We start from the raw sequence: 15,000 nt of genomic DNA, 5'->3' as shown, positions 1-15,000 counted from the left end.
TTCTCGCAGTGTGTTGAAAATGAAAAAGTGAATTTATTTCTGGTGTTTCAGGATGGAGGACGACTGTCAACCGCTGCTGAACTCTGACTCTCACCGAGGATCCACCGACTCCCTGGACCTGAAGAATAAACGGTTGTGTGTGTGTGTGTGTGTGTGTGTGTGTGTGTGTGTGTGTGTGTGTGTGTGTGTGTGTGTGTGTGTGTGTGTGTGTGTGTGTGTGTGTGTGTGTGTGTGTGTGTGTGTGTGTGTGTAGCTGCTTTGACTTCCTGGAATTCACAAGAGAACTCTAACCTGTGTGTTTAACGCCTACCATCAACAGTGTGTGTGACTTTTAATCCAGTTTGGTATTTCACAGTGACTGACGAGCTCACACACACACACACACACACAGAAGCCTACAGAATTTGTATTAATAATTTGTTAGTTTGTTTACTTAAAGATAAATCTGAAACGTTTGATGATAAAAAAAACTAATCACGGTCACAATGATTGGTCATTGCTGATTGGTCATTGCTGATTGGTTAATAACTTGTGTTTTTTCATCTTCAGGCCGTTCCACGTGGAGCCCAGAAACATCGTAGACGATGATCCTCAGGAACGAGTTTCTGCTGAAGCCGCCATCTTAAACAGCAGAGTTCATTATTACAGTCGACTGACGGGCTCCTCTGATAGGTTGCTGGTATGACCAATCACAGTACAGCTACCTGAGCCAGGTTATCAACATCTTAACTGTACTGTCCCTGTGAAGCCTTCTCCATGTTTACCTCTGTTTCCCCCCTAGAGTCCTCCAAACCATGTGATCCCCACCCCCGAGGAGATCTACGTCTACAGCCCGCTGGGAACGGCGTTCAAAGTGACGGGCAGCGATGGCTTGTCCAAAAACCCCAGCATCATCACCATGTACGACCTGGTACCAATACATGAATCTATCATCATGGATCTATCATTATGGATCTATCATCATGGATCTATCATCATGAATCTATCATCATGACTCTATCATCGTGATTCTATGATCAATAAACTGATCTATCATCATGGATCTATCATCATGATTCTGTCATCAATAAGCTGATCTATCATCATGGATCTATCATCAATAAGCTGATCTATCATCATGAATCTATGATCATAAACTGATCTATCATGATTCTATCATCAAAAAACTGATCTATCATCATGATTCTATCATCAATAAACTGATCTATCATCATGATTCTATCATCATAAACTGATCTATCATCATGGATCTATCATCAATAAGCTGATCTATCATTATGAATCTATGATCAATAAACTGATCTATCATCATGATTCTATCATCATAAACTGATCTATCATCATGGATCTATCATCAATAAGCTGATCTATCATCATGAATCTATGATCAATAAACTGATCTATCATCATGATTCTATCATCATAAACTGATCTATCATCATGGATCTATCATCAATAAGCTGATCTATCATCATGAATCTATGATCAATAAACTGATCTATCATTATGATTCTATCATCAATAAACTGATCTATCATCATGAATCTATGATCAATAAACTGATCTATCATTATGATTCTATCATCAGTAAGCTGATCTGTCATCATGATTCTATGTTCTTTGTTTTCTCAGATTTGCGATCTGGAACACGATGATGGGCACGTCGATCCTCAGCATCCCGTGGGGAATCAAACAGGTGATCATCACACAGCCCTTCAAAATAAAAGCCCTGCTTCATGATTGATTTTAATGTGAGCGTGTGTTCTCTGTTCCTTCAGGCCGGCTTCACGCTTGGCGTCCTCCTCCTCGTCTTCACCGGTCTGCTCATGCTCTACTGCTGCTACATCGTCCTCCGGTCACCCAGAGCCATACGTGAGTGACACCGCCCTCTGGTGGCTCCTATATGTAACTGCAGTCTCAGGTGATTAACAACACAGTTCCTTCACACTGAGGTTACAGAGCGCTGTGAGCGGGTTCACATGGAGGGGGAGGAGTTACCAGCTCGTAACCAATCACATTCATGAACACGCTTACAACAAAAACAATCACAGAAGATAAAATTAAAAAATATGTTGTTTTAATAACCTCACATTTAGAATCTATCTATGATATGGAGAGGGTTAGAGTGGTTTCACTTCGGAGGCGGGTCATTGGATCAGCGTGAACACAGACTTGTTCCTGAGTCCGCTTGAAGTGGCGTCTTGGGCTCAAACAGGAAGTGGATCTCCTGTCACTTCAAAAACCGTTGTATCGTCGCAGCACGGCCCGTTTCCTCGTCTGAGCTGAAGGTGGACGTTTCTGATATAACATCAGTTAGCAGGACGGACTCAACCTGCCAGCGGTTGCCATGGTTACTTCTTCATGGCGTAATGGCGTATTTTAAAGCAACTCTGTGCATACTGCCCCCTGCTGTATCGACTGTAAACATACTGAAGTGTAAAGAACGATGTTACTGACGCAGAGCTCACACACATTATGAAAGAATCAGGAAACCACCGCGCTGCAGTAAAGGATCCTGTGTGAATGTTTGTAATAAGACTCGTCCTCATAGATTCACTTCAGATGTTTTTATATCTCTGCTCTATCTGAAGCGTATGTGGACACATCGGAGTGGGAGTTCCCCGATGTCTGCAGGTATTATTTTGGAAAGTTCGGTCAGTGGTCCAGTCTGCTCTTCTCCATGGTGTCTCTGATCGGAGCCATGGTGGTCTACTGGGTCCTCATGTCCAACTTCCTCTACAACACGGGACAGTTCATCTACAGTGAGTTCTGACTTTATTATCTAGACAGGAAACTGATTAGAAGTGAGAATGAACAGCACATGAATAAGATATAAAGAAGTTCTATAATAATAAATGTGATAGATAATAAAGATATAAAGAAGTTCTATAATAATAAATGTGATAGATAATAAAGATATAAAGAAGTGAAGACATTTGTTTCTGATGTTTACAGATTACGCTCACGACGTCAATGTTTCAGACTCAGAGTTTGGGACCAATGGCTCGGACAGAGGTAAGACTCGCTTATTGATAAGTTATGTTTGTAAACTGTGATTTGTTTATTTGTTGTTGTTTATTTGTTTTGTCCTCAGTGATCTGTCCCTATCCAAACACGGACCCCGGGGGGAACCTGACCTTCAGCACCTTCTTCATCAGTGGGAATGAAACTGACGGGAACTCTTTTGAACAGTGGTGGAGTAAAACCAACACCATCCCTCTGTACCTGATCGTCCTGCTGCTGCCGCTGCTCTGTTTCCGCTCCGCCTCCTTCTTCGCCAGGTTCACCTTCCTAGGTAAGAAAAGTCTTCAAATTCTACATCGTGCTGTGTGACATAATAACTCTGTGACATCACAACACTGTGACGTCATAACACTGTGGCATCATAACACTGTGACATCACAACACTGTGACATCACAACACTGTGACGTCATAACACTGTGGCATCACAACGCTGTGTCATCACAACACTGTGACATCACAACACTGTCATCACAACACTGTGACATCACAACGCTGTGTCATCACAACACTGTGACATCACAACACTGTGACATTACAACACTGTGACATCACAACACTGTGACGTCATAACACTGTGGCATCATAACACTGTGACATCACAACACTGTGACGTCATAACACTGTGGCATCATAACACTGTGACATCACAACACTGTCATCACAACGCTGTGTCATCACAACACTGTGACATCACAACACTGTGACATCACAACACTGTGACGTCATAACACTGTGACATCACAACACTGTCATCACAATGCTGTGTCATCACAACGCTGTGTCATCACAACACTGTGACATCACAACACTGTGACATCACAACACTGTGACGTCATAACACTGTGGCATCATAACACTGTGACATCACAACACTGTCATCACAACACTGTGACATAATAACTCTGTGACATCACAACGCTGTGTCATCACAACACTGTGTCATCACAACACTGTGACATCATAACACTGTGACATAATAACTCTATGACATCACAACGCTGTGTCATCACAACACTGTGACATAATAACTCTGTGACATCACAACGCTGTGTCATCACAACACTGTGACATCACAACACTGTGATGTCATAACACTGTGTCATCATAACACTGACATCACAACACTGTGACTTCACAACACTGTGACATCATAACACTGACATCACAACACTGTGACATCACAACACTGTGACATCATAACACTGTGACATCACAACACTGTGTCATCATAACACTGACATCACAACACTGTGACATCACAACACTGTGACATCATAACACTGTGACGTCATAACACTGACATCACAACGCTGTGACATCACAACACTGTGACATCATAACACTGACATCACAACACTGTGTCATCATAACACTGACATCACAACACTGTGACATCACAACACTGTGACATCACAACACTGTGGCATCACAACACTGTGACATCACAGCACTGTGACATTACAACACTGTGACATCATAACACTGTGACATCACAGCACTGTGACATTACAACACTGTGACATCATAACACTGTGACATCATAACACTGACATCACAACACTGTGACATCACAACACTGTGACATCATAACTCTGTGACATCACAACACTATGACATCACAACTCTGTGACATCATAACACTGTGACATCACAACACTGTGACATCACAACACTGTGACATCACAACACTATGACATCACAACACTGTGACATCACAACACTATGACATCATAACACTGTGACATCACAACACTGTGACATCACAACATTATGACATCACAACACTGTGACATCATAACATCGTAACATTGTTACGCTGTCACATAACTCTGTAGAAAAAACTGTTTTACGGCAGCTATGGCAACTCTCTAAGGACATATTAAACCGAAAGCAAAAGCACAACAAACACAGAAGAGTCTGCTCCAGCTGTCAGCCCAGAGAAGACTCTGTTCAGGTTGTGCTCATAGAATCTACTGTTGCTGTCTTCCAGGTACCATCTCAGTGGTCTACCTGATCACACTGGTCACCATCAAAGCTGTCCGCCTTGGCTTCCACCTGGAGTTCCACTGGTTCCTTCCCACACAGTTCTATGTTCCAGGTGTGTTAATAACACTATGGAGGCCCCCTGGCTTTGTGTTGTGTATTCAAATGTGCGTCCTGGTTTTTATCTCTAAATCATGTTTGGCTGTTTAATAGAATAAGTTAGGGTTAAACCAAACGGCTCCATGGGTTAGGGGTTAGGGGCAGCTTAAGCTTTGGAATGAGTTCATGTTTTTATTTCTGAGGGTATTGGAGGGTAAATCTCAATCTTCTCTAAATGCACCTCTTGTACTGGAGTATTTCTGAATCATTTGACTGACCAGGGGGCAAAACCATTCACACACTTAAACATTAGTTTGATAAACCATAATAAATTCTACTTTTTGTATAATGGTGTCATTAATTGGCTTTGGATCCAGTGTTCTTAGGGTCTGTTTGTATAATCACAACATAGGCTTCATTGCTGATTGGGCCTGACCCCGGACACTTATACAATCAACAGAATGTGATAAATTCATAGTGTGCATGTATAACAGCCTTAATCAGTGACCAAGATCTTAAGAGTCAAAAGCTATTCAAATAAGTCTTTATGGTCTTGGACATTTATCTGATATGTGCTTCAAATTTCAATTGGGAATCCAAGACCACAGCTAGATATTGAAACTCATTTCCTTTCTGTATTTCCCTCTTGTCGGTGGTTATTGTGCAATCGTTAGCCTCATGGAAAAACACCTTTTTTGCACAGTTTAGAGTTAAGAAGTTATTTTTTGGCCTCTGTCACATACTGACCCAACAACTCAACAGCCTGTTGTGAGAATCTGGTTTATATCAAGAAAACTGACTAACTTTTACAAGTCCCTCATTCCAGCTGGATGTTCAGACTGCTCCATTATTTCAAAGTCTTCAATAATGCACGTCAGAAGAGTTTCAGAATTTATTTATTTTTTTAAAGATTTATTTTTACTTTTGTGCCTGGAAACCAGAGAGAGGGAGCAGGGAACGACATGCGGAAGGAGGCCACGGGTGGAAGCGAACCCGGGCCTACCGCTCGAGACGAGAGTCTCAACACATGGGGTGCGCACCCTAACCACTGCACCACCAGCGCGCCCCAGAGTTTCAGAATTTTAAATGAAATCTCAACAAACATTTAAGAGGTGGTCTGAAATAACAGAAGAAGAAGCTTTATGTGGATTTGGGTTTCCAGGGGTTTTCAGGCTTTCTTTGTCTTGTTTTCTTCTTTCTTCTGCACAAATCTGAACAGGGTATTAATAGAATCACATTCATTGGTTGTGAATATATATACATATATATATATATTACAATATGCAGTGAAGGCCCTAAACCTTTTCTGGGACCTTTGTACAATCTTCACTTTTCTCTTGTGCTGTGATTTCTTCTTCTTCTTCTCAGAGCTCAGACTTCTCTTCCCTCAGCTGACAGGAGTCCTCACGCTGGCCTTCTTCATCCACAACTGCATCATCACACTGATGAAGAGCAACAGGAACCAAGAGAACAACGTGAGTCTACTCTTCATCCCTCTGTAAACTCAAACTGTTTGAACATGCTCCCCATGTTACTGTGCACTCTCTTCACAACAAGCTGTCCATCTCCAGCTCGACATCAAGAACCGCTCTGCCTCACAGAGACGCAGGTAACGGACGATGAGCACCCGGGTTTTCCCCCTCCTCAGGCTGAGACCAGCAGCCCTCAGGGAACACGATGTCTGAACCAGGTTTAGTGTGACCAACTGTAGAAACCTTTTACTCCACCAACCTGGAACACCTCATTCAGCCCTTTTATCTACATCTGTTACTATGGCCATGTTTGTATCCCCCCCTTCTGAGCTCCAAAGCTCATTAGCATACTGAAGACCTCACACCATGAGACCCCACTTGTTGTTATTGGGGACTTTAACAGGGCCGACATTCAAACATTCTAGATCACTCCTATACTCTTTCCCGTCATGTGTGCACAGCCCAAGTCTTCCCTGGCCAGGTCCTGAAGGTCTGTGCGTACTCACAGGGGTCTTCAACGTCTCTCCGCCCCACCAGACTTTCCCCTCATTTTTCAAATCCACCACAATCATCTCCCTGAACACCCAAAGGTGACCAGCCTATCAGTGTTCTGGTAACAAAGCACCACTTGGGTTCAGATGGAGCTGGATGTCCTCGCTGTCACCCCCCTCCAGGTGTCTCCATCATCGCCCACGTGAGCGTTGAAGTCCACCAGTAGAATTCTAGAGTACCCATGCAGAACCCCTTCCAGGACCCCCCCCCCCTCCCCCCAGAGACTCCAAGAAGGCTGTGTACTCTGAACTGCTGTTGGGTGTATATGCAAACAAAACAGCAGGACCTTTCTCTTGGAACCTGGGTTTGCAGGGAGATGACCCTCTCTTTGACACGGCGGGGGCTTGTGACACAATTTTTTTCTTCTCATTGTGATTTTCTTCTGTTTTTCTTCTATTTTAAGTATTGATATTTAATAACTTCCCTTTTTGTCAAAGGAGCCTCCAACACAAGAATTTAAGGGTTAGCAACATCGTCATGATCACCTCACGTTATTGTTTGGTGTTGAATTGCGTGATGTTGTTGCTTGATGTTGCTTGATGTTGCTTGATGTTGCTTGATGTTGCTGTGTTCAGGTGCGGGACCTGTCAGTGGCATACCTCCTGGTAGGAGTGACGTATCTGTATGTGGGAGTGTTGATCTTTGCTGCCTTCCCCTCTCCTCCTCTCTCCAAAGACTGCATTGAACCAGTAAGATGAAAGTTCCTATGTATTCATTAAAGATGAACTGTAACTGAATCTTCAATGTGAGTCCTGGCTCAGATCCAGTAGTACTACCTTGTTTTTTTTTTTTTTTTACATAATTGAGAATATTATATGTATAACAGTATTTAGAGAATGAATATAATAAATATGATTAGTGGTTGACCCCAACAGAACTTCCTGGATAACTTCCCCAGTGATGATGTGATGGTGTTTGTGGCTCGGGGCTTCCTGCTGTTCCAGATGATTACGGTTTACCCCCTGCTGGGCTACCTGGTCCGGGTCCAGATGATGGGCCAGATATTTGGAAACCATTACCCCAGGTAACACTGCAAAAGATAAGGTAACACAGCCTGTAACACAGCCTGTAACACTGAAAGAAGTGAAGGTAACACAGCCTGTAACACAGCCTGTAACACTGAAAGAAGTGAAGGTAACAAGGCAGCTTACACTGCAGAAGATGAAGGTTGCTTAGGGATGACCTAACCCTTTTGACAATAAAGGTTTGGTATGATCCCAGGTGATGATTTTCCCTCTCTCTCTTGGGTCTGGGTGCAGTTTCTTTCATGTTCTGGCTTTGAACATTTTAATCGTTGGATCTGGAGTCCTGGTGGCAAGATTTTATCCAAACATCGGATCCATCATCAGGTACGTTTGAAGCTGTAACTCTGTCAACACTGCATCATTTCTACACCTTCTAACTGCATCATTTCTACAGCTTCTAACTGCATCATTTCTACACCTTCTAACTGCATCATTTCTACAGCTTCTAACTGCATCATTTCTACACCTTCTAACTGCATCATTTCTACACTTTCTAACTGCATCATTTCTACAGCTTTTTCTAACTGCATCATTTCTACAGCTTCTTCTAACTGCATCATTTCTACAGCTTCTAACTGCATCATTTCTACAGCTTCTAACTGCATCATTTCTACAGCTTCTTCTAACTGCATCATTTCTACAGCTTCTTCTAACTGCATCATTTCTACAGCTTCTAACTGCATCATTTCTACAGCTTCTAACTGTATCATTTCTACAGCTTCTTCTAACTGCATCATTTCTACACCTTCTAACTGCATCATTTCTACAGCTTCTAACTGCATCATTTCTACAGCTTCTTCTAACTGCATCATTTCTACAGCTTCTAACTGCATCATTTCTACACCTTCTAACTGCATCATTTCTACAGCTTCTTCTAACTGCATCATTTCTACAGCTTCTAACTGCATCATTTCTACAGCTTCTAACTGCATCATTTCTACAGCTTTTTCTAACTGCATCATTTCTACAGCTTCTTCTAACTGCATCATTTCTACAGCTTCTAACTGCATCATTTCTACAGCTTCTAACTGCATCATTTCTACAGCTTCTAACTGCATCATTTCTACAGCTTCTAACTGCATCATTTCTACAGCTTCTAACTGCATCATTTCTACAGCTTCTTCTAACTGCATCATTTCTACAGCTTCTAACTGCATCATTTCTACAGCTTCTTCTAACTGCATCATTTCTACAGCTTCTAACTGCATCATTTCTACAGCTTCTAACTGCATCATTTCTACAGCTTCTTCTAACTGCATCATTTCTACAGCTTCTAACTGCATCATTTCTACAGCTTTTTCTAACTGCATCATTTGTACAGCTTCTTCTAACTGCATCATTTCTACAGCTTCTAACTGCATCATTTCTACACCTTCTAACTGCATCATTTCTACAGCTTCTTCTAACTGCATCATTTCTACAGCTTCTAACTGCATCATTTCTACAGCTTCTAACTGCATCATTTCTACAGCTTCTTCTAACTGCATCATTTCTACAGCTTCTAACTGCATCATTTCTACAGCTTCTAACTGCATCATTTCTACACCTTCTAACTGCATCATTTCTACAGCTTCTTCTAACTGCATCATTTCTACAGCTTCTAACTGCATCATTTCTACAGCTTCTAACTGCATCATTTCTACACCTTCTAACTACATCATTTCTACAGCTTCTTCTAACTGCATCATTTCTACAGCTTCTTCTAACTGCATCATTTCTACAGCTTCTTCTAACTGCATCATTTCTACACCTTCTAACTGCATCATTTCTACAGCTTCTAACTGCATCATTTCTACAGCTTCTAACTGCATCATTTCTACAGCTTCTTCTAACTGCATCATTTCTACAGCTTTTTCTAACTGCATCATTTCTACAGCTTCTAACTGCATCATTTCTACACCTTCTAACTGCATCATTTCTACAGCTTCTTCTAACTGCATCATTTCTACAGCTTTTTCTAACTGCATCATTTCTACAGCTTCTAACTACATCATTTCTACAGCTTCTTCTAACTGCATCATTTCTACAGCTTCTAACTGCATCATTTCTACAGCTTCTAACTGCATCATTTCTACAGCTTTTTCTAACTGCATCATTTCTACAGCTTCTTCTAACTGCATCATTTCTACAGCTTCTAACTGCATCATTTCTACACCTTCTAACTGCATCATTTCTACAGCTTCTTCTAACTGCATCATTTCTACAGCTTCTAACTGCATCATTTCTACAGCTTCTTCTAACTGCATCATTTCTACAGCTTCTTCTAACTGCATCATTTCTACAGCTTCTAACTGCATCATTTCTACAGCTTCTAACTGCATCATTTCTACACCTTCTAACTGCATCATTTCTACAGCTTCTTCTAACTGCATCATTTCTACAGCTTCTAACTGCATCATTTCTACAGCTTCTTCTAACTGCATCATTTCTACAGCTTCTAACTGCATCATTTCTACAGCTTCTAACTGCATCATTTCTACAGCTTTTCTAACTGCATCATTTCTACAGCTTCTAACTGCATCATTTCTACAGCTTCTTCTAACTGCATCATTTCTACAGCTTCTAACTGCATCATTTCTACAGCTTCTAACTGCATAATTTCTACAGCTTCTAACTGCTTCATTTCTACAGCTTCTTCTAACTGCATCATTTCTACAGCTTCTTCTAACTGCATCATTTCTACACCTTCTAACTGCATCATTTCTACAGCTTCTTCTAACTGCATCATTTCTACAGCTTCTAACTGCATCATTTCTACAGCTTCTAACTGCATCATTTCTACAGCTTCTAACTGCATCATTTCTACAGCTTTTTCTAACTGCATCATTTCTACAGCTTCTAACTGCATCATTTCTACAGCTTCTAACTGCATCATTTCTACAGCTTCTTCTAACTGCATCATTTCTACAGCTTCTAACTGCATCATTTCTACAGCTTCTTCTAACTGCATCATTTCTACAGCTTCTAACTGCATCATTTCTACACCTTCTAACTGCATCATTTCTACAGCTTCTTCTAACTGCATCATTTCTACAGCTTCTAACTGCATCATTTCTACAGCTTCTAACTGCATCATTTCTACAGCTTCTTCTAACTGCATCATTTCTACAGCTTCTAACTGCATCATTTCTACAGCTTCTAACTGCATCATTTCTACAGCTTTTTCTAACTGCATCATTTCTACAGCTTCTAACTGCATCATTTCTACAGCTTCTTCTAACTGCATCATTTCTACAGCTTCTAACTGCATCATTTCTACAGCTTCTAACTGCATAATTTCTACAGCTTCTAACTGCATCATTTCTACAGCTTCTTCTAACTGCATCATTTCTACAGCTTCTAACTGCATCATTTCTACAGCTTCTAACTGCATCATTTCTACAGCTTTTTCTAACTGCATCATTTCTACAGCTTCTAACTGCATCATTTCTACAGCTTCTTCTAACTGCATCATTTCTACAGCTTCTAACTGCATCATTTCTACAGCTTCTAACTGCATAATTTCTACAGCTTCTAACTGCTTCATTTCTACAGCTTCTAACTGCATCATTTCTACACCTTCTAACTGCATCATTTCTACAGCTTCTTCTAACTGCATCATTTCTACAGCTTCTAACTGCATCATTTCTACACCTTCTAACTGCATCATTTCTACAGCTTCTTCTAACTGCATCATTTCTACAGCTTCTAACTGCATCATTTCTACAGCTTTTTCTAACTGCATCATTTCTACAGCTTCTAACTGCATCATTTCTACACCTTCTAACTGCATCATTTCTACAGCTTCTTCTAACTGCATCATTTCTACAGCTTCTAACTGCATCATTTCTACAGCTTCTAACTGCATCATTTCTACACCTTCTAACTACATCATTTCTACAGCTTCTTCTAACTGCATCATTTCTACAGCTTCTTCTAACTGCATCATTTCTACACCTTCTAACTGCATCATTTCTACAGCTTCTTCTAACTGCATCATTTCTACAGCTTCTAACTGCATCATTTCTACAGCTTCTAACTGCATCATTTCTACAGCTTCTAACTGCATCATTTCTACAGCTTTTTCTAACTGCATCATTTCTACACCTTCTAACTGCATCATTTCTACAGCTTCTTCTAACTGCATCATTTCTACACCTTCTAACTGCATCATTTCTACAGCTTCTAACTGCATCATTTCTACAGCTTCTTCTAACTGCATCATTTCTACAGCTTCTAACTGCATCATTTCTACAGCTTCTAACTGCATCATTTCTACAGCTTTTTCTAACTGCATCATTTCTACAGCTTCTAACTGCATCATTTCTACACCTTCTAACTGCATCATTTCTACAGCTTCTTCTAACTGCATCATTTCTACAGCTTCTAACTGCATCATTTCTACAGCTTCTAACTGCATCATTTCTACACCTTCTAACTGCATCATTTCTACAGCCTTCTAACTGCATCATTTCTACAGCTTCTTCTAACTGCATCATTTCTACAGCTTCTAACTGCATCATTTCTACAGCTTCTAACTGCATCATTTCTACACCTTCTAACTACATCATTTCTACAGCTTCTTCTAACTGCATCATTTCTACAGCTTCTTCTAACTGCATCATTTCTACAGCTTCTTCTAACTGCATCATTTCTACAGCTTCTAACTGCATCATTTCTACAGCTTCTAACTGCATCATTTCTACAGCTTCTTCTAACTGCATCATTTCTACAGCTTTTTCTAACTGCATCATTTCTACAGCTTCTAACTGCATCATTTCTACAGCTTCTAACTGCATCATTTCTACACCTTCTAACTGCATCATTTCTACAGCTTCTTCTAACTGCATCATTTCTACAGCTTCTAACTACATCATTTCTACAGCTTCTTCTAACTGCATCATTTCTACAGCTTCTAACTGCATCATTTCTACAGCTTTTCTAACTGCATCATTTCTACAGCTTCTAACTGCATCATTTCTACACCTTCTAACTGCATCATTTCTACAGCTTCTTCTAACTGCATCATTTCTACAGCTTCTAACTGCATCATTTCTACAGCTTCTAACTGCATCATTTCTACAGCTTCTAACTGCATCATTTCTACAGCTTCTAACTGCATCATTTCTACAGCTTCTTCTAACTGCATCATTTCTACAGCTTCTTCTAACTGCATCATTTCTACAGCTTCTAACTGCATCATTTCTACAGCTTCTAACTGCATCATTTCTACACCTTCTAACTGCATCATTTCTACAGCTTCTTCTAACTGCATCATTTCTACAGCTTCTAACTGCATCATTTCTACAGCTTCTTCTAACTGCATCATTTCTACAGCTTCTTCTAACTGCATCATTTCTACAGCTTCTAACTGCATCATTTCTACAGCTTCTAACTGCATCATTTCTACAGCTTTTCTAACTGCATCATTTCTACAGCTTCTAACTGCATCATTTCTACAGCTTCTTCTAACTGCATCATTTCTACAGCTTCTAACTGCATCATTTCTACAGCTTCTTCTAACTGCATCATTTCTACAGCTTCTAACTGCATCATTTCTACAGCTTCTAACTGCATCATTTCTACAGCTTCTAACTGCATCATTTCTACAGCTTCTAACTGCATCATTTCTACACCTTCTAACTGCATCATTTCTACAGCTTCTTCTAACTGCATCATTTCTACAGCTTCTAACTGCATCATTTCTACACCTTCTAACTGCATCATTTCTACAGCTTCTTCTAACTGCATCATTTCTACAGCTTCTAACTGCATCATTTCTACAGCTTCTTCTAACTGCATCATTTCTACAGCTTCTAACTGCATCATTTCTACAGCTTCTAACTGCATCATTTCTACAGCTTCTAACTACATCATTTCTACAGCTTCTTCTAACTGCATCATTTCTACAGCTTCTTCTAACTGCATCATTTCTACAGCTTCTAACTGCATCATTTCTACAGCTTCTTAACTGCATCATTTCTACAGCTTCTAACTGCATCATTTCTACAGCTTCTAACTGCATCATTTCTACAGCTTCTAACTGCATCATTTCTACAGCTTTTCTAACTGCATCATTTCTACAGCTTCTAACTGCATCATTTCTACAGCTTCTAACTGCATCATTTCTACAGCTTCTTAACTGCATCATTTCTACAGCTTCTAACTGCATCATTTCTACAGCTTCTTCTAACTGCATCATTTCTACAGCTTCTAACTGCATCATTTCTACACCTTCTAACTGTATCATTTCTACAGCTTCTTCTAACTGCATCATTTCTACAGCTTCTAACTGCATCATTTCTACAGCTTCTAACTGCATCATTTCTACAGCTTTTTCTAACTGCATCATTTCTACAGCTTCTAACTGCATCATTTCTACACCTTCTAACTGCATCATTTCTACAGCTTCTTCTAACTGCATCATTTCTACAGCTTCTAACTGCATCATTTCTACAGCTTCTAACTGCATCATTTCTACAGCCTTCTAACTGCATCATTTCTACAGCTTCTTCTAACTGCATCATTTCTACAGCTTCTAACTGCATCATTTCTACAGCTTCTAACTGCATCATTTCTACAGCTTCTTCTAACTGCATCATTTCTACAGCTTCTTCTAACTGCATCATTTCTACAGCTTCTAACTGCATCATTTCTACAGCTTCTAACTGCATCATTTCTACAGCTTCTTCTAACTGCATCATTTCTACAGCTTTCTAACTGCATCATTTCTACAGCTTCTAACTGCATCATTTCTACAGCTTCTAACTGCATCATTTCTACACCTTCTAACTGCATCATTTCTACACCTTCTAACTGCATCATTTCTACAGCTTCTTCTAACTGCATCATTTCTACAGCTTCT

The 15,000-nt window shown here is 40.3% G+C and overlaps 1 protein-coding gene across 3 annotated transcripts in view; it reads left to right on the top strand.

The window, feature by feature from the left end:
• The window catches only part of LOC110005753 (neutral amino acid transporter 9), a 10,967-nt gene extending 2,425 nt beyond the window's left edge, over nt 1-8,542 (top strand). For 2 of the 3 annotated variants that reach the window (XM_065965552.1, XM_065965551.1), the window contains exons 2-14: nt 52-132; nt 550-679; nt 782-900; nt 1,633-1,696; nt 1,779-1,872; nt 2,592-2,762; nt 2,956-3,015; nt 3,095-3,295; nt 5,016-5,123; nt 6,476-6,582; nt 7,707-7,820; nt 8,007-8,155; nt 8,391-8,542. In XM_065965552.1, coding sequence (XP_065821624.1) covers nt 53-132; nt 550-679; nt 782-900; nt 1,633-1,696; nt 1,779-1,872; nt 2,592-2,762; nt 2,956-3,015; nt 3,095-3,295; nt 5,016-5,123; nt 6,476-6,582; nt 7,707-7,820; nt 8,007-8,155; nt 8,391-8,490 — 1,497 coding nt within the window. In that variant the 5' untranslated portion in view covers nt 52 and the 3' untranslated portion in view covers nt 8,491-8,542. Of the gene's footprint in view, nt 1-51; nt 133-549; nt 680-781; nt 901-1,632; nt 1,697-1,778; nt 1,873-2,591; nt 2,763-2,955; nt 3,016-3,094; nt 3,296-5,015; nt 5,124-6,475; nt 6,583-7,706; nt 7,821-7,990; nt 8,156-8,390 lie in introns of those variants that run through there. The other variant, XM_065965553.1, reaches the window with a different exon arrangement.
• Nucleotides 8,543-15,000: the final 6,458 nt, after the last annotated feature.

The sequence above is a fragment of the Labrus bergylta genome, chromosome 17 (assembly GCF_963930695.1).
Source record: "Labrus bergylta chromosome 17, fLabBer1.1, whole genome shotgun sequence".
Taxonomy (NCBI): domain Eukaryota; kingdom Metazoa; phylum Chordata; class Actinopteri; order Labriformes; family Labridae; genus Labrus; species Labrus bergylta.
Note: the sequence above shows the minus strand (reverse complement) of the source record. Positions and strands in the feature narration are given on the sequence as shown.